Source organism: Lepisosteus platostomus, chromosome 4, assembly GCF_059453375.1.
Source record: "Lepisosteus platostomus isolate fLepPlt1 chromosome 4, fLepPlt1.hap1, whole genome shotgun sequence".
NCBI classification, from domain to species: domain Eukaryota; kingdom Metazoa; phylum Chordata; class Actinopteri; order Semionotiformes; family Lepisosteidae; genus Lepisosteus; species Lepisosteus platostomus.
Window position 1 is genome coordinate 72,693,551 of NC_142614.1, and position 26,723 is coordinate 72,720,273.

The 26,723-nt window shown below is 36.8% G+C and overlaps 1 protein-coding gene across 2 annotated transcripts in view; it reads right to left on the reverse strand.

Annotated features, from left to right (window-relative positions):
- Positions 1 to 13,470, reverse strand: part of edil3b (EGF like and discoidin domains 3b) — a 267,283-nt gene extending 253,813 nt beyond the window's left edge. For both annotated transcript variants that reach the window (XM_088630643.1, XM_088630642.1), the window contains exon 1: positions 13,045 to 13,470. In XM_088630643.1, coding sequence (XP_088486769.1) covers positions 13,045 to 13,105 — 61 coding nt within the window. In that variant the 5' untranslated portion in view covers positions 13,106 to 13,470. The remainder of the gene's footprint in view (positions 1 to 13,044) is intronic.
- Positions 13,471 to 26,723: the final 13,253 nt, after the last annotated feature.

Genomic DNA, 26,723 nt, shown 5'->3' on the forward strand with positions numbered 1-26,723 from the left:
TTCTAAAAAGATTCAGTTCTTTTAGCCTGTTAGTGTAAAATATTCCTTTAAGCCAGGGAATGTTTCTTATCTGGAATGCTTCTGAAGTAGAGATATATTTGATGTATTGTGGTGACCAGGATTGTAAACAGTATTCAAAAGAGGTCTTACTACTGCATCGTACAATTTTAATGTAACATTTCCTGATTTAAATTATATGATTTTAACCCTATATTCTAACATTCTGTTTGCTTTTTTCATTTCTTCACCACTTTGTCTACAGGTTGTAAATGATGTGTCAACAAAAATACCTAAGCCTTTATTCAAGGTTGGTTTTTCCCATGTTGAACCTGTAGTTGTTGCTATTTGCCAGTAATACACAGCACTTGTCCAGATTATATGATACCTGCCAGACTTTGGCACCCTTTCCATAGACAGGCACACTTGTCTGTTGCAGACATCATCAGCATCAATAGTGAAGTATGCAAATGTGGAATATTCTGCTGTTCAATTGCCGGAAGACAAAAAAATTGAATGATGCTGTTTTTCAATTTTCTTCAGGTGTTCCTGAATGAAAAATGCATGCAGGGCATAACTCAGGCAACCCTTGTCCCTGGGATGAGAAAGAAGTACTAGAGGAAACTGCATTGCTCCTAAAACAATGCCTGCTGTTACTCAGAATGGTGCCTACCTCTTCTTTTGATGATTTTAAATACTTGTTTAACTCCCTTTGTGATACCCTGTCCAAGACTAAAAAGATTTAATTAATAACCCGTTAGTGCAGGACATTTCTTTAAGTCAAGCTCCCTTTTCTTGCCTTTGTAAACATTATTTTTACTCTCTTCTAAGTATTAGACTGCAATACATAAACATAGATACAAATAAAAAAAAATATAAGGACAATAAAAGGCAAAAAGAAGGAGCTAGGAACAGAAACAAAAAAAGAAGAAAGAGAAAAAATGGAAAGGGGTTTTCTTGAAACAATTTGGGGAAATCAAAAAAGGACTTCAGGCAGGGAAAGATTTTGGAGTGGAACCAAGAAATGTAGCTGTTTTGCTCTCAATAAGAATAGTATCTACAAATGAATGCAACCATGTGTGATGTGAAGGGATTTGGGTCTCCCTCCAACCCCACGAGATCAATTTATTGGCTGCAGTAAAACTTGACAGCAAAAGACATCATATATGAAAGCCGACGGCAATCTGTGAATTCATTGAATTCACTGAGCAGGAGATGTCTGGGGCTCATTGGTATGGTTACAGCAATTACACCTGATATTGCACCAGTTGCACAAAGCCAGAAGTGCTGTTTCACTGGGTATTCCCAAACCATATGTAAATAGGTGCCAGTCACACCTGAGCAATATCAGTGACAGAGAGGATCGGGAGATATCCCCATCTGGAAGCATCTGTGTGGTGTTAAAAACAGCCTGTGAAAAAAGTTTAGAATAGATCAACCAGTGTGCTAAATATTGACAAAAATATTTCCGAGGACTGCAGCCCACTGTGGACTAGCATCAGGGTGTTTAGTTCTCCATCCCATGCATAAGAAACAGAGACAATGTCTCCTACAAATATTTATCTTACAAACTTACAAATATTTTTATAATAAAAATGACATACAGGGATGAGAGCCAAGAAAGTAGCTGACATTTTCTAAATGTCCAAAAAGTTTACTATAATTAGGCACATTCAAAAAGAAAAAGTCCTGCCCTCAGTGGCAGAAAATAAAATATCATGATGTCTAATTGCTTCCTCAGTTAGGCGCCAAGAGTAGGATCTGACCAATTCATAAAGACCCTTAGCTGAAAAGCCCAATAATATTAAATAAGGTACAGCCTAGTCACTGTTATCTTTAGGACATTGTGAAATTGTCAACTGAAAGCAGGATTACTTGCCCATTCAAAAAGATTTGTAATATAGTTAATGTATTTTAGATCAAACTGGATCATAGAAAATTGAAAAAAAAAAACTTAATAGGAAGAAAATTATTTTTTTTATAATGCAGATCCTAACTTGTAGTAGACAACCTATAAAGAAGAGCCTCTTATCACATCTGTTTTGATTTTGTTAACAACATTAAGTGTTTTCTTATTACAAACCTACTGGAAGTAGTGGGGAGATATTAATGCCTCAGAGAATAAAACATGAAGAATGTAAATGAATATGAATGCCAAGTGACTCTGCTAAGTGCAAACTAAGATATTATAGCACAAATATACTTGTACATGCTGTGGAGATATTGTATAGAGTATAGAGTCCAGGAGAGACCCGATGGCATAGGCTTCATTTACGGTGTTACGACCATCTGAGCGCCTGGCCTCGTTATCCTGGTTTTATCTTCCTGGTTCCCTGTTCCTGTTCCAGATCCCATTCCGGATTTTAACCTTGTCTGTCTTGGATGGATCTCCCATCATCTGGACCCAGGACTACGGCCCGGTTTCCCTTTTTGGGAAACCTGCACCACACCCCCCGAGCACTGGATCACCGTCGCCACACTCCCCTGTCTGTCATCCCGTCTTGATCCTCATCGTATTTTCCTAGTTGTCCTTTTCCAGTTACTTCTGGATAATACCGTCTGCATAGGGTCCTAAACTATGCACTTCACGGGAGCCTGGACCGGCACCCCTGACAGCCAGCAGAAGTTCAGGAGAAATGTTATCATGGCCAGCAGATTTCCATTATTCCACAGCTTATACAGTCGCTTTAAACTCTTGAAGAGTTACAGAAGCATTTAAAAGCTCCATATGTTCAACAGTCACTTTAAGTCATTACAGTTGTTTCAAAGAAGGCAATATATTATGAAGCCATCCTTTTTCTAACCACTTCATCCAATACAGTGTTGTAGGGGGCCACAGCCTATTGCAACAGGCAGAAGGCAGGACACACCAGTCCATCGCAGGGCACAAGCATGCACACACTCAGTCCAGGGCCAATTTTTCCAGAAGTCAATTAACATGTCTTTGGTCTGTGGGTGGAAACCAGAACATCCGGCGAAAACCCACACAAACATGAGAAGAATATACAGCCTCCATGCAGATAGCTTACCAGGTCCTGAAACCCCATCCCCAGCACTGCTAGGTAGCAATGCTAACCCACTGCAATATCCTTCTGTTCAACTGCCTCACCGGAAGTCAGTCATTCATTTTGTTTTACCCAAAATGCATCTATTCTATAGAATGCTCACCATTCGCATAAAAAAAAAAACATAACTTGGCTTATATGTTAGGTATCCATCTTAAACACTGGTCATTAAAATCGTTTTTAAAACAATTAAATATTTAACTTTATTCACTTAAAATCCAAGGAACTTGTAAGTTCTTTCCTTTCTTTTTCAGCCTTTGCGGTACAATTTGTAATTCATATACTTCATTGTTAATCATTTTATTCAAATTAGAAGCAGAAGCATATTCAGTGACTTCTCCTGGAGAGTCTTCATCCATCTTAAGAGAAATTAAGGCTGCATAGGAAACCATTAAATAATCAATTTCCAAACTGTGGAAACTGTGATCATTTTTACAAATATTGTTAAATTAAATGATTAAGAGAAAATGTGGAAGCAAAATCTGAAGACCATTCAGCTTTCCAGGACACTTTCTTAATTGAACAAATTACTTATTTCTACCAAACAGGCTAAAAGAGTCAAATGGGCTTCTCTCATTTTTAACCATGTTAGGAATTCAATGTGACAACTGGAGTGAGTTTGTTCAAAAGTGGGGTTGGAGACCTCTAATGGAAAATGAGGATTCATTACAGCACTGTTATTTGTCTTTAAAATGAGAATAGGAAAGAGTTAAAACGCCATAATTCAAGTGAATCTTTGACCAAAACAAATTAAGAAAAATCTGGAGCAAAATATCTGGAACAAAATAATGAAAATTATTTTAATGTTAAATAGTTTACACGGCACAAAGTATTATTAATTATTGCAGATATACAGTACCGAACACTGAGTTAAAAGTTAATGAGCCCCGTATAACAAGTGCATAATTCTAACAAACTTACATCTTAAGTATACACACATTCATGTAAATAAGGTCTTAATAATTTGTAATTGTTATCATAACATTCCCACACTGAAATTCTACTCTTTTAACCAAATGAGTTAATAACAATGTGACTTTTGATGTGTGCAAACCTGGTAAAGAATTTACCTCTAATGACTGTTATTAATGATTATGAATATCAGCGAGATGAATGTACAAATTTATGTTAAATGTGTCAAAATTATTATGTATTTTGAAACATAATCAGTCTTTGAATTTTCTGAAAATTGAAGGAATCATTTAAGCAATTCAGATACACTCTAAAACACCTGTCTATTTAACACTACAGGATACTCAGAATAAGTCAAAGTCTCCAGAAGTGAATATTTGCATATTTATTAAATGAAACAAAATACTGAAACAACTTATTAGAACTCCTCAAAAAGTTAAATCTATGCACAGTAGATTATCAAGTGTAAATTCATGCTTGAGCAAATTAAATATAAATAATACCATCACTACATGTTAATTTACATACGAACATCTTTGAAGATACTCTTCATTTGTATATATTTAATTTAATTTCCATCACTTTAAATACCCCATGCACTGTGCATTCTAACCCCGCTGTACCTTCCTCAGCTGTGTTTTCCTGATTCTACCGTTCGCATAGGGTCGCATAGTCAGAACCGGCTCCCGTGACAAAAACAAATCTCAAAAGATTTAAATTACAAGGTGAATCTCTTAATCTCATTCATGCTAGATTTTAGGGCGAAATCGTCATAAGAATATTTTTAATTTACTGTATGTACCATCATTTAGTCCTAAACTGTACAATGATAAATTATTTCTCTTACATACTACCCAAATCTGGCTTCATTCAGTCCATTCAACTTTTTAGCTTCTGTGCTTTGGTTGTCAAATAGCTTGAGAAAACTAAGGGAAGATTCCAGTGTGAGAGGTCTGACATATTAAGAACAATTACTTCCTCAATAATTTACAAACCTAAACATTGATTTCTTTAGGTATTAGTGACTGAGTGCATTACACCAATGGTGAATATCAGAATTAAAACGATAAAAGCAAACACTGATTCGTTGCCCCAAGAGGCTTATCATAATTGAGTAAATATAATTTCATAATAAATATACAGTAATTGAGGCACATTAATATGAAGTGTAATTTCAAATGTAGCAATTCTGTCCAGCTGTGAGAAAACAGAAAACATTACTTTAATTGTATTCACAGTAATAAGAATACTTCTCTTTCTAAAACATTTTCTTGACTTATGTCTTATTATCTGAGAAAGAAGCCCGGAATGGATTATGTACAAGATTAAAAGGTATTATATCTTAAACTGAATCTGATATTGGATTAAGTGTATTGTCTTGACATTTCTAGGTTCAAAAGATTTGTAATTCTGTGAATATAATTAGACTCATATTTCCCAATAGCTTGTCAGAATGAATTCCTTTGAAATCACATTAACTCAATATTAATATACCTCAAGAAATATTTGCTGGAATATCATAGTGCTGCTTACTGCATTCTGTCTCCAAGTTCTAAGCTGCATCAAAGTATTCATGTTGTGGCAGACACATTTGCATGTTTATTAATCATTAAAAACCAAGTTTTGAGAGGGGAAAAGGTACACAAGAGCATCCCAAAACCAAAGGAAGAAACTTGAAAAATTAACATTTCTGAGAAGAGCTTACACAACCATTGACATCTAGGAACAAAATCTATGAGTGATAGCATTTTATCAAAAGCATAACTAATGAATATATTTGCCTGTGTCCATATCATCTGTGCACTTCAATCATCAGCTACTGTATGCTGCCTCTCCTTCCAAGTTCACAGACATTGTGTTACCTGGCAAATTACCACTCCTGAAAGCATGAAAGCATGCATCAGCTCTCCATTTCACCAAAGGCTTATAATCTAAGGGGGAAGAAAAGTCACATCATTTGTGATTCCTTGGGAAAGACCTCAATATTATTGGTAAACTTCAATGTAAATTTCTTCTGTACGCTAATAAATTTCGAATAGATCAATCAAGACTGACAAATGTCAAATTCAATACACTTTTATTTTATAGCCCACATTTCCCACCTAATCCAAATCTATCTGATGTTTAGATCTCAGAAAACATATTCTATTGTTATGACAGACATCTTTCTTCACAGCAAAGTCAGATACTGTAGATTTCAAGTTTGTTTCTATCAGGAGCTATTTTATACTTTAGTGTATATGCTGTTTCACCAGCCCTCACCAGACTTTGGATTTTGAAATTCAAAGGAATGTACAAGCACAAAGCAGCAAACAGTTACCCTGCACTGAACAATCCTCTCAGGGCCCTTTCAGCTTTGCCTTTTCACTCTGTCACATATCATTAATACCAGTGTACTATATTAGTGCCATTTCCCCAGTATTCATGATGTTGAGAAAGTGATACCTGCTTCCAACAACGTCCATAGGTAGCTAGATCTTCCCCTTAAGTTGATTCCGGTAAGCAATCATCCTCTAGTTTCACCATGCTGATAGTTCTTGTCATATACTTTAGATTAATAAGACAAGGTTTTCATTTCTAATCCATTGCGATGCCAGTCCAGTAAGGCAGACGATCTTAATACATTGGCCTGACAATGTAGTAGAAGAAGCAAATACTGTAACTCATAAAAGCTTTCTAGCAGAAGCAGACAAAGAAAGGGATAATACATCCTGACAATACAATCTTACATTCTTCCTCAGACATTAATGCACAACTATAAAGATACTGCATAGCCAAATCAATACTCAACTGCTGTCTGAAGCATTCAAATTCATACCGCCCTTATCGCAACTTAATAAATGTGGAAGAATGAGAGTCTAAAGAAGTAAGAGAATTACATGCAGTGAGCTAGTTGACAACAGCAAAGAAATAAACACAGAAATGAAAAAAAATCACACAAAAAATTGTGTTTTTGTTTCACCATGCAATTTTGCTGTCCTTTGCAAAGAATGTGTCTTATCGTCTTACCTGTGGGAAAAGTAGGCTCAGCAGTTCAGTACTTTACAAAATGAACAAATTCACACATGTATACTTTGTCAGAGAAAAAACTGAAATACCCTACTGCTCTGAATCCAAAGCAAAGAATGTGTTATACACATGTAACCCCAAGGCTAAATGATAGAACAAAATATAATAACAAAAGGTTACAAACAGTAGTTAATGAATGATCCAAGTGTTCAGACATTTCTTGAAAGGAGCCTGGGTATTGTATTGGTTTCAACAACATGGATTAATAGTTTGTTCCATACTTCTACAACTTTTGGGGTAAAGAAGCCCCTCCTGAACTGTGCATGGCATTCCCTTAAGACAGAATGTATCTACTGTAGTTGCTCTCCTTCTGACTGAAGGCCAGCTTCTCTTTCTGCAGTATTTATCACATGTGCGATTAATTGACCTGGTACACTGGTCATTATAATAAAACATTATTAAAACAAAAGACAGATGTTTGTTCCAACATTACTCATTCACTTACCAATAAGGATAAAATCCTATTAGCATTTAACAAAATTAAGCAGTGAATTTTTTATTATAGGTTTTTTGTTTACTAAAGGGCACTATTTCAAAATGAAATGGATGCACTTCCAACCGAATGACACACCATATAAATAGCTGAGATACTTATAATACCAAAATTGTCATGTAGGAGCCTTTTACAATATTACAATAATTTCTAAAGAATGTGACTAAAAGCACAAGACAAAACCAGAATCATTAGATTTTCTCCCTGGGCTGCATAAGCATCTTTAGAAGGATATAAAGATCTAACAGTGAAGATGTTACCAGTTGTAATTGTAATAATATTTGCATTTATTTGGCACATTTTATTTCAAAGGATCCTGAAGCATTTTATGTATAATTGTTCTGTTGTGCATGCTTTGAGATGATGTACCGTGAAATGTGATACTGTACCACTGAAATGCAAAGACACCTGATTGCCAACTGCCGCAGAACTTCAAGTGGAGAAGTAAGATATTACTTCACAAGTAAATGAATTAACTGTGAACTTGGGGTACTGTAAGCTACATTATTCAAGCTCAGAGTGAAAAATCAAGAACATGTGTTGGTGAAATGGGTGTTTGTTCACACCCCAGTAAAAGGATTGTGTTATTACAGCAACGCTAATGATGCTACTGCAACTCTACATTACTGGGCCAGAGGTTTGCAACACTGGAACTTGCAATGCCGATTTATGCTGAACTGTGGTCCTACTTCTCATTTAGTGATGGCAGAGCATATAGATAAAAACAAAAGGTTTTACGGACGTTGGTGTAAATGAATAGCTTCATTTGAGAGAAGATAGTTTAATGGTGTAGGGAACTTCATTGCCACATTTACTAACAATCTTGCACTTGTTAATGCTAATTTCACCTTAGTATCATCCTAACCACATTTGTAAAGCATGCACTCCACCCACTGTTACACAGAAAGCCTGTCAATGCAAACTCTTAGGCATTCAACAAGATCATGTTTGATCCCACCTGACAAGGGACGTTCTGGACTTCAGTCTGTGAAGCAACATCACAAACAGGTCTTCTGTATCCCTGGATCTTAACCCAGTCAAACACAAGGTTAGAGGCATACTGTACATCAATGCCAACCACTGCCAAATAGCCTTGCTGTTGTGTCACAGACTGAAAAAAACAGAATATTGCTTCACTGACTGAATGGGGGTACATCCCTGCAGTCACTTTACTTCATTTCTGGTGGTCTGCAGGTTAATGTTGGACACAACAGGTATTGATCACATGGCTTGAAGGCAACATACCATTTCACAACATTCAGATTTGCTCCTCAACAGAGAACCAATACGCTTCAATTCTATCAGATGTTAATCTTTAATCTGGGGTTGTGTTTTACTCAGTGTCAATATGATATGAGCAGATTTGTTCATGCTTGACCTTCACATACTGTACATTGTTGAAGAACCCCCTCCCCTCCACAACACATCAATCTCAATCAAGACAAAGTACTCAAAACTAAGATGCGTTTGTAAAAGAGGTTTCTTCAGCATAAAGACATATCATTTGCTCCATCAACTCCAATATTTCTGTGCAGGAGACTACAAAGATTTTTATTCTTCATCTTTCACCGCTGAAGGAGGCTCTATCATCTGAATGGGAATCAGGCAGGTTAAATCAGTGGGTAAAGTTAACATGATGTGAAGATTTTGTGAAATGTATAGATAATGATGTATGCAATCTAGATCATTTTTTAATGCAAACCCTTACCTTGCCTATCATATATAACAGTAGTTAAAAAACACACAACTATATGTTACCGAAAACATCAGAAATCTAAAACTAATTACCTTTTCATCAAACCAGCAAGGGCCAAGCAATATACTGCTTCAATTTTTTAGAAAAAAGTAAACCCTTGTATCGACCAGTTCTTTAAGTTACACTGTAATATAACTGGGGAATGCTATTTGCCTGTATTTAGTGATGACCAGCACAAAAGCATGAGACAGAGCTACATATTACAATTGCATTTCAAGCTACAGGTATCACAGAATTCATTATAAGAAGTCAATTTAAGCAGAGAGATCAATCTGCCGTATCTATTTAGAAGGCAATGCCAACCCTTTAATCGGGCTGTGTTCTACTTAACACAGCAGGAATAACTTTGCAGGTAATGATGTATAAAACACCCTTTGTAACAAGAACAGCAGTGTTAAGTGCAGGTACTGATGTACAGTACATTTCCTTAGACGAACACTGCTAGTTTGCCTGTAGGCTAAACTATGGGTCTATTAGTTATAAAAAAAAACTGATATAGCCATAGGCACTTACAGATCATCTGTTAAGTGTATGTACAATGTTGCTACAAGAAATTATAGAGAAAACCAGTTAAGATGTATTTTAGAGAACTGCAGAGGATTTAAAGACCCCAAACAAAGTGCCCTTTTAATTTAAAAAATCTCCAGAAATGAACTTGATGTTGTAACAGATGTACTGTACTTCTCCTTTTCAGCTATTCCAAGTTCTGATGCAGTACAACTAAGTGGCTATAGCTGTGCTCTTCATAGTTATTTTGCAATTTAAACCATCTCCTTACCTCCAGAGGCAAGTCTGGTGTGCCTAAAAGCGTTACCATCAAATTAGAGGCCAATGTTATTACCTGCCTTGGGCAAATAGCCACAACATTATCCAAAAGCCTTCCATAATGCCAAAGAAATCAACCTGATCAAGGCGCAATGAACAATGGATCATTTTTTAACAGATAAACTTAGGCATATAAAAATAGAACATATATATGTGTGTGTCTACGTACTGTATAATATAGGTTCTAATTTAAGGCAACTTTTTTTTCTAACATTTGAAACTCTCTTAAAGTAGGCTACGCTACATTAACTTCTGGCTCTTGTGTAATCATGTGGTTTTGTAATCTCTTTAAAATGCATTAACATTAAATAGTATTTTACAGTGCAATCGTGTTGATATGGATTTTTAGCAGAATACTAGAATAGCGACAAAAAAGTATCGGTCAAATGTATCTTAACATATTGCTTAGCATTTTTTTTGTCTTTTTTAATCTTAATAACCACGGCACACAAGGAAAGGATAAAACTAGCAAAAACCCAATGAGCCAGTGTCTAAAATGTACCCCAGATTACCATGCGCGATCTCGGAAAAGAACGAGGTCTTTTCTGACTAATACAGTACAGTACATCCAATGTACAGTACATAGCATACACAGATACCAGTAATGAATATCATTTGACCAAGATTCAGTTGTATCTACTGCTTAATAAATCACCCTTTAATCCACAGCAGTACTCGCAGGTATATTCCGTGTACTGATACCATCAATTTTTTGTGTTCTGCATGAATGACCACTTTCCTTTTTATCTCGTACAAAGCCTCGCCCAACAGCACTGCCCGTCCTCGATCGAAAGTCACGGTAAAAAAAAAAAAGATTTAAATCTTAAAAGGTAATGTCTATGTGCACAGCGTGATAGTAAGCAGTATGTACAAATGAACAGTTGTACCCGATAAAAGAAAATCATATTTCATGTTTCTTCATTAAGTGATAAGAATTTCGCCATCTGTAAGAATTTAGCCAACGGCAGCTTACCACAAAATCAGTTTAAAGCAGTTTTTAGAAAATGTACTAAAGGCAATCTTTCAAATGTATTGAGAAAGGCTACCACATACTGTACATTTCCATCATTTCGTAGCGGGCTTTGTAAAAATAAATGCTACACAAAGTCCAGCGGCTATTTTGCTGGACAGGTCTTCGTTAGTGAACTTCGTTCTACCATAAACAGATGGTTTAGTAGAAACTATTGCAATTTGCCAAGCAATTACACAGTACTTGTTTACCAAACCCTTCCTCTATTTGGTCATCGATGCTATGACTTTAGTTTTCGGAGGCATGACAGTACATTTATTAGCTTAGCTGTCAACAAAATTACGATAAGCAGTACCTAGAACTGTCACAGAAGCCCTTTGTTGTAGGAGCCTGCAGACCCGTGTGATTGTCAGACTAAGACTCATTACAGAGTTGGTCTGAGGGCAAATATTTAAATGAGGTTCTAATGCTCGCTAGCTCAAATGTTTCTGAAAGTTATTTGATTTAAAACAGAGAGGTGATTAATAATGTGGCTCCGGATTTAATATCCAGTTTGATTTCGGCTCCAGGACAATCGCCGGGAAATGTACTGAATGCATGATGTACTGTTTGGACTGTATTTATCCAGTTTGACGGTTTCTACGCACCCTGCTGCTGTGTTGTAAGGCACTTCTCGAACTGAAAATATACTCCGTTGCGCATAATTCACTTATATATACACTGTATGAGTTCTTCCGCAACACATTGTTCACTGATTTTTACCCGCAGTTTTTATTAAATACATACTATTCCTTTTGACTGTACTTTGCCAAAATATTGTGCATTGTTTCTCGATACTCCACAAAATATACTAATCTATTCAACATCAGAAAATCATTTCTACGTCTTTCCCCCATCTGTATCAATGTATCAAACCTACTGCAGTGATTTACAGTAGTAAGAATTAAGCCAAAGTATAATACCCTCAACTTAACCTCACAACAAAAGAGATTGCCGAGGGACCAAAAATCTACTGTACGGTACTTCCCAAGCCTCGTCTTTGACCTCCACACACCATCGGGGCAGATAAAAATAAACAAACACGCAGGTAGTATCTGCAGAAGATGCCACTCTGTTGCTCACCAAATAATTTAAGAACCTTCCTAAGCGTGTTTTGCGCATAATAACGATTATGAAACCGATTAAAGGAGGAGAACGATGAATAACGCAATTTACACAGTGACTGACGCCTAATACAGACACGTCACATGCACCTTACAAGCAAAAGCATTTGCACATACTGTGCTGTACTTTAACAAACAACAGTAAGTAATCTTTTAAGAACTGACAAAAAAACATATACGAGAAAAAAGACAAATATCGGTAGTATATACCGTGTTATTCCGGGATACTCTCTTAAATGGAAAATGACTATATCGCACAGAATCGAAAATATTGCTTCAAAGTGCAGCGCAGTTTATTTTCTCTTTTTTTTCGTCAGTTACATGGTAAAACCGCCATTCGCACATTAAAAACATAAATGTGATGTTTTTTTATTGTTGGTTAGAGAGGTGGTAAGTCATTTTTGTGATCATGGTTATGTTTTGCAAGTTTAACATCCAACTATAGTCATTAATTCAATAAATGCTTTAACTGTTTGATACAGTAAATTATTGTACTGTGCAATAAATAACGACCCAAAGACAATGAAGTAACTTTTGAAAATTAACACAAAGGGTCATCGTGCACTGTTCTAAACACAGAGCAGGTGTAGTTATAAATTGCGTGATTTAAGTTGATGCATTTAAAAGCATTTGCCGAAACGGGACCTTTAAATAATAACTCTGAAACATACTCTGAAAATCCCATCTTGGATTTCTCGCACCACGAATCACGTTCTACAGTGTCACGGAACCAGAAGAGGTACAAATCTTCCAGTATATGTGCATTTTGATCCGTACAATTGCTCGTTACTCACCTTTTGCTAGCTGCGGGACAGCGGCGCTTATGCACAATACGATCACAAAAAACGGTCCCATCCCTTGGTTATTTGGGATTTCTTTTATTTTATTTTTTTTTGTCTGCTTGTCCACGGTGACAAAAAGTCCTTCAGTTCCTGTTAGCCACGGTTTCTTTCAGAAAGTGAGTAAGTATTCCCTAAATTGATTTCTGTAAGTCCTTCTTGAGAGACGGGGGCTACACGCAAGGCTGTGTGCCTTTGGGAAGTGATTACAGTAGCGCTAGCGCACTAGACTCTCCGCGTTAAACTGCAGTGCCGCACGATGCGATAGAGAGGGGATGCGAGCAGGTCCCGATCAGAGAGCGCACTGTATACAAACAGAGACGGAGCAGCAGCGCGCACTACAGACGGTCCCCGCTCTCCAACTGGGGCGCTGTCTTACTGATAGAGACAACCCCTGCTCCTCCTCACACGTGCTATTGCTGCCAATACAAAGCAACTTTAAATCTAGCTGGGTGGGACCTAAATTACCTTATCTCTCCTCTCCCTCCCCCCCCCCCCAACTACATCATCTACCCAAGGGAAGAGAGACAGGGCAGTGAGACGAGAGCAGGTATGCATTTCAAGCGATCGCTGCGGTTCATCTCTTTCAAGCTCCCGTTTATCTAATTTTTTTTTCAACAAATTATAAGTTGAGAGTTTCCTGGCATCATTATAAGTCAGAGATAAAAACAGTTCAGTTACTCGTTGTGAATAAGCTACATTCCGCAAATCAGATATATCGTTTTTTTATACATGCAGGTACTGTATAATGGTACATATACTGGCATTTTTGTCTTTATAAAATTAACCCTTAGCATCAAATATACTATATATAATCTTAAATGATGCAATGCTCTTTTTCGACAGTAAGGTCGTTTATAAGGTTTTAATTAAAGCAAAAAGGGTAAATACTGTACTGAAGTTTTATTAAAGAAATGCTTCAAACCAAGTTCAAACCATTAAGCACGCTGAGTCGAATGACCTGTTATGACCTTTATGACATTATAACCTAATATTTTTACAATGTATTTAGAAATAGTTATTACAATTATTCAGGAATGCTTTTAATAAAGATGACAACATTTTGCGTTTTTTAAATACAAAGACTATCGCTATTTTAAGCTGCTTCTATATATTTTATTTTAATGTGGCTTTTTCTTTCTAATTTCAGCTGCAAAGTAAAATATCATAATGGAACTTATTAACACCATTTATACGGTAATAGGGTAGTTTACTCTTTCTGCAAATTTGTTTCTACCTGGATATGTGTAATTCCTGCTATGTGTGTTTTTGGTGATTTTCTGCATAGATGATTAAAAAATTGGTTAGAATTTGCTCACAGGAAAAAAAAATACTGTAGCGCCCACGTGGGGCGCTGTAGCCATGCGCACGCAAGGCAAGCTGGGAACGGCGGCTGAGGGGCGGGACTAGCCGCCCGTGTATAGTGGGACGAGGGCTGGGGACGCCCGCTTCCCTCTTGTGTCTGTGTAGGTGTGGTGCAGTGCTGTGTCTTCCCTGTCCCTGTGTGTGTAACCCCCCTCAGCGTCTGTAATAAATGTCCTGGCAACCCAAGCCAGAGCCTAAGACCTGTTTCTTTCCGTCGGCGAACCCCGTGAGCGTTACAATAGCGTCACACAATGTTTTAACCTTCTGTGATTGGATAGTTATTAGCATGACAAATAAGGAAATGTTAACAAGGGTAGCAATACAGAATTACTTAAGCTCATCAACATGAAATTAAAGTATAAAAGCATTGTCATACTCTGTAACTGGATATTTTGTTTTAACAACTGTGCAATGGAAGAGCAATTATGATTTAAAAATATCAGAATGAGTAGATAATTGAATGTCCTGTTATTTACTTTTCTAAAGACAATTTCTTGTATATTTATGGATTTTTTTACTAGATACGCTCAAGGTAAAACATTATTCCATTATACAGTATATATGTGCTGTGTTTCTACTCCATAAAAGTTATACATACTCATAAGATCATAAGCCAGATGCTAAAAAAACTGAAGTCCAGATGGCTCTGTTTTCTCTGGGGTTCCTGTCATTTTTTTTATACAATGTGCCAGTGGATGTAGACAGATTGCATGGGTTTTGTCACCTAAACACCTATTAGTTTCATCGTGTCACTGCTTCAACATTCACCCATCAAGACTGAAAATCGTAAGTCATCATCAAAGATCCAGAATCTGTCTGCAGACGAAGTCCTAAAGGCCAGCTGAATTTGGGCTTAGGAGTTTTTTCAAAGGTTTATCAGTAAGAGAAATCCGATTGAAATTATGTTTTTAAAGCAATGCGGAGGCTATCACAATCATGTGCTCTACTGTATATCTTCAAAATAATGTGGAACTAGCCTACAGTCGCTAAGAGACATTAAGATATCGATCTCTTATACTCACACAACACTTTTCATTTGAACATCTCTGCATTGCAATCTCAGTTAACTCTCTGCTCATCTCCTTCCCTGAGTCAACACAAGACACCTGAATGTTTCTCTCTTTTTAATGCTCAATAGACTGGTCACAGAAAGTGAATTTCATAGACACATAACTAAGGTCCTACTAGATTGATTACGAAATGAAAAATGTGTTAGTCATGGTTCTAAATATTAGATACATCCATCCATTTTCAAATTCAAGTCTATGCTGGCAAACAATGGGAGCAGGGCTGGATACACCGCGGATGGAATGCCAGTCCCCTAAAGGGCACACACAGACAGAAACACGCACACTCACATCAAGGACAATCTTCTCCAGAAGCCAATGAACCTACCAGTATGTCTTTGGACTGTAGGAGGAAACCGGAGCACCCAGAGAACATACTGTACAAATTCCACACTGATAGCATCGCAGGAATTGAACCCAGGTCCCCAGTGGTATAAGGCATCGATTCCAGCCACTGCACCCCCATGCAACCCTAAACCACACTGCATATCTAGATTATGTACAGTATTCATTTTCATTCCGATGGAGTGGGGGTAGATATACTGTAAACAACAGTTATACTGTCTTACAACTATTTAACAAGATCAATGCAAATTAACAATAGGTACCTCAATACCTGTCTGAACTTTTATAGCCCTACTCCCCACCTCGCAACCTCCGCTCTTCAAATTCTGCCCTCCTTATTGTCCCCCAAGCCCGTCTACATTGTATGGGCGACAGGGCCTTCTCCTGCTATGCCCCCAAGCTCTGGAACTCTTTGCCCAAGGATATTAGAGAGTCACCTTCTCTAAACTCCTTCAAATCCAGACTCAAAACCTTCTTCTTCAGAAAAGCCTTTACTTAACTGGTTCCATTCTTCACCCCTCTGCTCTTCTTAATACCACCTTCCACGGTCTCCTCTATTGTTATTGTTGTATTGTTGTAATTATAATTGTGTCCTGTCTTGTGAAATCTTATTTATTGTTGTAGTCTTCTTATTGTTATTGTCATCCTGTAAAGCGCTTTGAGAAGCCACCTTTAAAGGCGCTATATAAAATAAAGTTTATTATTATTATTATTATTATTATTATTATTATTATTATTATTATTATTACCTGGACAAAAAAGAGACACAACATAATAAAAATAGTTATCAGTAACAGATATGAGAAGAATAACAATAATTGTAATAGTAACAGCCTGTTGTTTCTTCACCTTCATGGATACTTTGTTGGATTTCTGTTTTACATTTTACTCATGTTAACTTTAGTTAGAAAAATGTGAAGAGTCAGAAGGAAATATTGTATAAACTAGCCACCAAAGTAGATTAATTTTTAAGTTTTTTTTTCCTGCATTGAGAAACTTACAGCTTTTAAGACCTATTGAGTAAGAAAGTAATACAGTATGTAGTTTGGTGCTGGGTTATTTCCAAGGAGAGATTTAAATAATGTTGCACCAAAGTTAAAGGGAAAGTCCAACTGCATGAGAAATAAATGTTTAAAAGTCCCTGAATTTTAACAAATACATCTTCAAGAGTCTATGACGAATAAACTATCATATTTTGTTGTCAGAATGCAGATGAAACGTCTCAGATAAAAAAGGGAAACTTCTAGACAAATAGATGGCTTATGTATTAAATGAATATTTCATAATGGTGTATACCAAGGAAGAAATCAATAGCAAGCCTCAGGACAAAGATAAAGTTCTGTATTAAATAGTATTATCGCAGAAGAAGAAGCAAAATTGTCATAAGTGCTAAAAGCACTTAAAATAAACAAATCTCTACGGTTTCTTGATATTTTACCATATCACTTAAGGTAACAAGAGATGCTATTCATAGAAAATTATTCCAACTCTTCCAACAGTTACTCAAAACACCCAACTATTGAAAGGTGACAAAACTAAACCATGTAAATATAAACCAATAAACTGCTATTACATAAGATTATGGAAGCAATAATTAGAGAATAGACAATCATCTACAAGACAATAGTATTTTAGAGGATAACAAGCCTGGATTTAGAACATATTTTTCTTATTATTTGTAGAAACCACAACAGTAATTCATGCAGAGCATATGATATAATATGTTCAGATTTTCAGTAAGTGATATACAGTATGTACTCTTAAATTCCCAAATTGCAGGCAGCAGGCCTTCAAGGAAATGCATTTAATTGGATTAAGAGAAGGTTAATGGATAGAAAGCTCAGTGTACATATACCGTAAGTGATGAAAGCACCAGCTGTGGTGACATAATCATCGGAGTACCACAGGGATCTGTATTAAGACCATTGCTCTTTTCGTAAGTTATTAATATATATTTTGCTCCAATTTATGTCAATGATCTGGAGTAATTAATAAACTCATTGAGTTTAGAGTTGATTACCAAAACAGGGGAATTAGCAATCAGTGAATAAGCGGAAAAGGAAATCTACGCAAGATTTCTGTTCACACAATGAGTCTATTTGCTCACCACACACCAGCTATCAGTGGGGAGGAGAACAGAGTAATGAAGCCAATTCATAGACGGGGATTATTAGGAGGCTATGTAAGGGCCAATGGGAAATTTGGCCAAGATGACAGGGTTACACCCCTACTCTTTTCGAGAAATGCCCCGGGATTTTTAATGACCACAGATTGGGACCTCAGTTTTACTTCTCATCTGAAGGACGGTGCCTTTTTATAGTATAGTGTCCCTGTCACTATACTGGGGAATTAGGACCCACATAGACCTCAGGTGAGCACCCCCTGCTGGCCCCACTAACAACTCTACCAGCAGCAACCTTAGTTTTTTCCAAGAGGTCTCCCTTCCAGGTACTGGCCAGGCTCACACCTGCTGAGCTTGAGTGGGTTGCCAGTTGTGAGCTGCAGAGTGATATGGCTGCTGGCCATGAAGAGATAATTTACGGACTCTGGTCAAGGAAACAAGAAATGTTATTTAGAATCCATTGACATCTCTTCCAGCACTCACTCACGCAGTACCCATTGACTGACGAATTGCTTATGCAATACCTATCCATAAGAGGGGTTAAAGGACACAAGAAGACATTTAGCTTTTCAGAAGGCATTTTTTAAAGTTCCTCATAACGTATTGTAGCACCTTCATCAGGCAGTGATGGGGGACTGAACGGAAAAGCAATGGGGCTGGTGATGACAGCTCCAGGAGTGCATGATGGGATAGATGGGAAGCTATCCAGAATAGTTGGAAACTAGCAGGGACATTGTTAACTCCTGGGACTTGGGGGGAAGGACAGGGGTTTTTGTATATATAGTGCTAGTATACAGGTATACAGTAACTGTCCCGTGTTTCCCCATTCTGTTCTGTGATCTCAGGTTCCCACCCTGACACTCCTGGCCTGTATTAGTCAGGACCCTGGACCTTGACTTTGTAATATGAAGTTTTTACTCTTTTTGGCTGATGAGAACAGTTGTTTTAAGAATAGTAATCCTGTGCCTTTCTGGTTAGAAGCACTTCTGTTACCACTTGTCTACTGTACAGTATATGAGTATTGCCTGTGTTACAGTATTAAATCTGAATTGCAATTTAGCATTCTAGGAAGCTCAAAGTTTGCATTGGGATCTGGTTAACAGAAAAGAGAGTATACAGACAAGGGATGAATGCTCAGATGAAGCTTAACAGAGTACCATAGGGGTCTTAGTTATGGTCACAGCTCTATTTTAATTCATATCGATGATCTATTAAACTCTTCAAGGCTGCAGGTGATACAAGATTAGTAAATACTATAGAAGCAGCAAAATTCAATTAAAAACATTGAGATAAGAAATATGACAAGGCTAACACCTGGCTGATGATCTTTTATGTGGACATGATTTTGCATGCAAGTAGTAATAACAAATTATAAATACAAAGCTGTGGAAGCTGAGTTAGCTTATGGACTACTTATGATCATAAACCCCTGGTCATGGGATACCTTCCCTCTATTATGCTGTAACCTTTATAATAACTCTGGGGAACTGTGAAACCAGGGCTGAGGCTGGACCAACACTGGTGCAAAAACCTTCCCACTCTGACTTGGCCCTTACCTTACTGATTCCCCTGTAAACTGGATCTTAAAGGGGAACTCCAGCCCCAATTTCTCAGACCGGTTATTAAATCTTGGTAACCCCCAAAAAAATGCATTGACATTTTAGAAAAAAAATGACTGATTTTGAATAAGCACAAAATTGTGAACTTTGGAAAGAATTCCCACGAATTGAGACGAGATGCAGCTTTTCCTGCTCAGTAGTCTCCGTAATGACTAATATAATGCGATGCACGAGCTTCACGTTGTACAGCCGACATTACACCACAGTAATGTTCCAACTTAATCTGCATGGAAAGTTAACAAGTAAGTAGTATTTGTTGGCAAAACCATGTTGAAATTAAGAGCAATATTTCTATTGGAGATAAGAGATTTATAAGAGATTTTATAAGAGATTTACTCAGAAAGCTGCTTGTTTACAATGTTATAGGGTTGCACACGTCACCAGAAATGTTGCTGCCTCGTTCTGAATGGCAGGACATGGCGCTGCGCAGAACTGGAAAGTTCATCTGTTTTGTGATGTAAATTGGAGGTTTCACATGTTACTGTGTACATTTTACTTTTATTAGTGTTTGAAATGCACTCATCAGTGCTGATTCATTCTAAAACCTACTGTTAATATAAAAATCTGCTGTATACAATATTGTGCTTTTTGTACAGTAACCTCAACCTTAAGGCAAAGTGAACTCTGCACTTTTGAAACCTACTGTATGGGAGAGCCGGCTTGCGTCTCCATTTTAACCTACAGGAAATTAATATCATTTTCCCTAACTGTATGCCTTAAACTAGCAACCTTACGACGAGCAAATTAGACATAAAGGTCTGCACACTGAACCTTTTTAGAGAATGATTGAGCTCAGCTGTAGTCGTTCTTATTATTTTAACCTCATGTGAATGCCTGCACTTTTCTCTTTCTGGCTGGTCTCTAAGCCACACACCCACAGTTGTTAGCTCTGACTACCAAATAGGCTAGTTGGGATAAATGTCCTTCTTTTGTTCGTACAGTGTGCTTCTAATGTTCTTATGTGGATGCATGTGATAGATGAGTGGTACGAGTCGAACTAAACTTTTATCTCGAGGACACCGTGTTAAAAGATTTAGTTTTTTTTAAAAGATTGAGGATATCATTGGATGACGCAGCTGAAGACGAGAGGGAAATGTACAGTAGGTCTCTCAGATCATAGGCACAGGTGGTCTGAATGCTAGCTTTCTATTCTACTAGATGGTAGAAGAGAAAGCTACATAATATAAAAAGAAATTGTAAGTGTAGAGTAAAGAAGGAAGTGGATACATTACTGGCTGTTTTAATTTCTGTATCTGTGTGATCTGATATTCACATCAAGTTTGAAACTATCTTAAATACACCTCAGAGTATCTAAACCACATAGCCCAAAGACGCATACAACTGCTACACCAGACTTGTGTATCTTTACTCCAGGGGTTTTGACTGCTCTTAGCAACCTGTGGAAGGGAGTTTTATCGATGTAATAGGATTATTGAATGGCAGGTTCAAGTTCAATTAAAATGTCAAGACTGTCCAAACCCAGGCGAATGGAGAGAATAGACAAGTCCAACAAAGACATTTTTTTAATGTATTTGTCTTCTGTCAAAACCTTGAGTCATTGTATGAATGTACAGTACAGTTTCTTTTATAGAAAGTAGAAATGTCTAAGTAATTCACCAGAAGGGAGAATTAGGAGCATTTTAGTCTATGGTGGTAGCCTGTTCATCTAGACCAATTTTCAGGGATGTGTTTTTGTACCCATTAATCCTTTTTCATCTCATTTGTCATCAAGTTTATTTATTTATATCCCTCTTCTGAATGTTTTTAATCTTTTCAGAGCTTCTCTTAACCAAATTAATTACCTTAAGCTATGCTGAGAAAAACCCGCGGCAAAGAGAAAAAGCATGCAAGAGCAAATTAAGGAGTCTTGGAGAACAGACAATGAATAAATTCCAAAGAGAATATTATAGGATTTTCCCACTGGATTAAGACACGGCATTATACAAAGTTCTTGCCTGGCATACTTCAACTATTTTTTTTATTGCCGTAGATTTCAGCTTAGTAATTAATTCCACACCTCTCTCTAGTGCATGGTGTTATTCCAATATTGTAAAGAAACAATACTAACACTTCATGTTCACTATATTTGAAAGACTCTCACAGAAATCTAAGGCTAAACTGCATTATGTAATAAAATGTATATATCAAACATTTCATTATAATACCATTGCACTTTTCCCAATTTAAGATTTCTGGAACATAAGTTGGAAACTTTACTGTAACTCATGTTACTTCACAAAATAACAGAGGAAGTAATTAATTTGATCATATCAGAAGATTTGCTGAAGCAGTACTTATCCATTTATACTCCAGTCTTTGCTCTTAGGTTAAAAACATGTCTTCTTGCTTTTGGATGGCTTACAGAAAATTCATTTTATACAATCTTGTACAACCGTTGTACCTAAAATGTCCGATATGTTTGGCTAAACATTTTTTTTAAAAGTGCACTAAATACCTGATTTTCTAAGAAAGTTATTTTTAGCAAATTTTTAGCAATGACAAATAAAGAGTACATTTCTGCTTTTCTAAACATTTTAGTTAATTAAAATGAAAGCATTGAATGTAATATTTTAAAGATGGCTTTAAAGAAATTTAACTGAATCTGTTTTTTTTATGTTAGCCATTTTTAATTTGCACCAGCCCATAGAATCTCTCCCATCAGTGGTACAGTACAGTACATCCTTTGTTTCCTGCCAAAGGACCCCAAAATGAAATCATGCAATTCAATCAAATCCAAGCTGTAGCTATTGGAGCAGCAATCCAAACCTCCATTTCCTCTACACCACTACCATGAATCTGAGTGTAAGGACATGAGAAAGGAGCATGTTAAGAAAGACCAGGATCCAATAATGCCAGGACAGGGATTACTGTTGCTCCCAGTACATTCTCAGCATTTTTTTTTTGGTTTACTTGTCTTACTCTTTTAATCTTTAAAGAATAATTCCAGAAATATGTCAAACATAGTAATGTTTGTAACATTCTTAATATACAGTAAAGTACAAATGTTGCAACCATATGGGTCTACTAATTCTTTTGATGAACTGTTGGGTTGGAATGTTAGATAGGAGTATTTGTGTTACTTTGCGGCTGTCCAAATTAACATTCCATTACATTTGTTGTTATAAGAAACATTTTCCTTTAATCACAGTCACGTCACTGTAAAAACATCTTTGTGGCACTGCTAATTTTCCATCTGGTTTTGTTACATGTTAGATTGAAGGAATGTTCTGGCAGTATCTTGAAACAGTTGGCTTGAATTTATAGCAGCCAGACCTGCATTTTATTTTTTAAGTGCGGTTGGAAATAATACTTCTGGATTGAAATGCTGACACTGACTACTGAAGGATGTATCATATAAAAAAGTAACAGTTCCTTCTGATGCTTTCTCATGTCAATGATTACCACAAAGGACTTTACTTTTTTTGTTTTACAAACACACAATATACAGTTCTAGAAAGTTTCAGCAATGACTTATCTTACAATTAAAAACAATTGGATAATTTTTATTTTAATTATACCATTCATAAGCTTGTGTGACATGTACACATCAGTTATAAGATGTGTCAATTAAGGAATAAAAAGTATTTCTTATCGCCTGTCATTTGTAGTCCAAATTTAGGGATGACTTCATGCACCACACTTCCGCTAGGCTGGATTGAAAACACGGCGCTGAAGTTGGCAGGAGTAATAGAAGGAGATCTATCAATACTGTATAATTTTCGCATAACTGGCGGTTTCTGCAGGGGCTAGAGTGACATAAAAATAATAAATCACTGAAATCTGTACCTACAGACTGGAGAAATGCAAATGTAGCACCAATTGAGAAAGGAGGACATAATCAAGCAAGGAAAATTATACTCCAATGAGTTTTAGCGCTGTTCATCATTGAGCTACAGAACAGATAATGAATATGTTTATTAATAAACAAACAAACAAACAAAATATTGCAGATTTAGTGTTGTTCATGAATGAATATACCAATTTCGACCTTCACGTCTGTTCTCTCTCTTTTTCAAGCTGTATACTTCAGCTGGGGTGCCAAAATCCTGGGGAGCAGGAACCCCCAGAGAGAACAGCAGGGGAACTACAGAAAACAAAATTGAAGTAACACTTGGCAAATGAAAAGTATTTTTGACAAGTGGAAAGTCAGCCTTGCAGAGAATAGGAACATACACAATGCATATGGCATGGTTGATTTGGAGCTGCAGGAAGCTACAGTTTGCTTCACAAAGGTCCAGGTGTTCATTTAGAGTCCTTTGGATCCTCCTGAAAATAATGTGAATAAGCAATACAATAGGAAAACAGAATATGCAGGTATTGTAACAGCCCATTGGGCATGTAGTAATGGTATCTTTAAAATGGGCATGTGCAGGCCAACAGACACTCTAAACACTCGGTTTTAAGGTTCGAAAATACCATAGGAATTTATTTGCAGTGCAAGGAATCCAAGTAAAGAAACACCAAAACACAGTAAGCCAGACAAAAGTCATATTTGAGCTGCTGACTGAACTTCTCTATGTTCCTAACTGGTGTCACGAGCAGCTAAACTCAAACAAATAATTCTCATGTCTCCCCTGAGACTCTTGTTAAAAATATTCAAGCCTTAAACTCAAATATTCAGACCTCACAGATTAGTTTAACAAAAACTCACAGATCATTCTATCCATGGTCAGCCCTTCTCCTTCCTATGAAGCACACACACACAAAGAGGTTCTTCCCTTCAGACAGCAGGTAACTAATGCAGGAGGCATCACCTGACCAATTGTGTTTGAGAAACTGATCAGGTGACTGAGAGCAGGAGGGGTTTCGGTGGAATGTGGTCCAGACAGGGCTGCTGTCAAGAAACGGCTGGACAAAATTCTGGGTCAAAGAAGAAAGATGAGCTTTACAGCTTCCTCATTTTGCAACTTTTCTTAAACTCTTATATTACTACTACTGGCTGGTAGGAAGACAGGCATAAAACTAAAACAGTGCTCCTTTATTTTACCAAAGGAAAAACACCATTCTAATGTGTTTATAATAAAACATGTCATATAATCTACACTAGAAAAATATTCTATGACTTCCATCTTCTACATCTGCTGGGGGCAACTAGGTCAAATATATATTAAGCTGCTTTTGTAATCGAGTTAAATGTTGCCAGAATGATATACAGTGTAATTCAACTTGTCAGCCAGTGGTTACAAAGTAAAGGCAACAAGTCAGGTTTACAAGCAATAATGGAAAGATTATCACTCAACTAGAGATCAGCTATGTGTACAATTTTTCCATGGTCTTTTTCAACAAATAAGTAAATTATTTACATTAGCTGCTCGATGTGTACTGCTTTTGCAGTTTTAATTGTGTAAATTCACTAGCTGTAAAAAGGATTATTTCCTAATTTATCCCCCTACAAAAAACATTTAAATGGTATTTAAATGAAGTCCAAAGATGTTCAATAAAGTGTTTACAACTAATTTTCTGTATTTTCTGATTTTTTTTTGTAATTTCACACTAAGACGCAATTTACATAATTACACCAAAACCTGCTAGAAATTTGGAATACTTTATTCCTGTTTTCTTCCCCTACAATTGGAAACATTTTTTCTAAAGGCCTGTGTTAATGGAAGGGAAGGGGGAATTCTCCTTCACAAAAAAAAAGAAAGTTTTTTGATAATCTGTTCTTAAGTCTTTATTCACTACTTTTACATTGTTTCTTTATTTCAGTGGAGTCGTGTGGGGGTGGGTGTCACTTAACAGGACATATGTTCTTCCCACCTGCTCCCTCATTTGAAATATTTTCCCCCAATGATATGTTCTTGCTTTGGCCTAGTTTTCTAGTTTTAGTAGATATTTTATTTCTTGCTGCTGCAGTTCAGCACAATGTTTTTAATATCATTATACACAGGCTTACGGTAATGAGGAACATGCATTTACAGTAGGCATTTACAACTACTGTACTGTACTTATTTCAGGGGAATGGAAGACTGTTTTCACATGGAAAGATCAATAATAATAATAACATCAAAAATGCACAATCTGGCCTACCTCAAGTTCCTTCTTACAATTCAGTGATGGATGAAGTGAGTCCCCTATCCCAATCCACGACAGAATATAAATATATAGAATAATTTTAATAATTATTAAAAGCAAATGTATACCTCCCTACTAGAGTAAACTTGTACATATATAAAACTATTGTTATGTGTCACTTTTGTCTAACCAATACCTCAGGTACTGAAAGACCTCAATAGATTAATTCTTGGTTGTTTGGATTGACCTGAAACATTTAATTGATTCACTTTCATTTGGCATAAACACTGTGAAATTCTTTCAACTAATTTATACAGCGTCTATAATGCTGTGCAAAAATCGTAGACAACTAATGGATATACAATATAGTGTATCCATGTGTGATGCATCTAGTCAAAGCTTCCAGTAGTGTTTTCTTCTGACAGTTGTTGATAAAGTTTAGTTTCAGGGTGAAGAAACTAAGCCTGTTGTTCATTGAGCAGAATATTCCTAAACAACTCATGACAAACTATCAGGAGCCAGTATGATGTGTTGCAGTAAGATCTAATTGACTCATTTGTTTCTCTGTACATGTGACCACCGCGATTCCACGTGGGCTCGTGCCCTCGCCACTCCACCCTGTGAAACCTGGGCGCGAAACTGGGTCTCCAGCTTGACGCAACAGGGAACCAGCCGAGTGAGCTAAAGGGGACCTCCCCCAGCCCAGGAGGCCGAGGTCCCTGCTACGCGCAGGGAGGGCGATGACGTCACCGTGTCCGAACTAGCTCCGCTACATACACACTCATGATGCTTGCTGTACTACAAAATGTCACTCTGACAGGATCAATTGTTATCTTAAAACATATCATGTTAAAGTTTAAGCTGAAAATCACCTCATATTTTTGTGTCAAAAGAAGGATGTTGAATGAAAAGAGAAGAACAATGCAAAACATGCAAGATTTTACACACCAGTATTGTAAGTAGTATACAGTGCCTTGCGAAAGTATTCGGCCCCCTTGAACTTTTCAACCTTTTGCCACATTTCAGGCTTCAAACATAAAGATATAATTTTTTTATTTTATGTGAAGAATCACCAACAAGTGGGACACAATTGTGAAGTGGAAC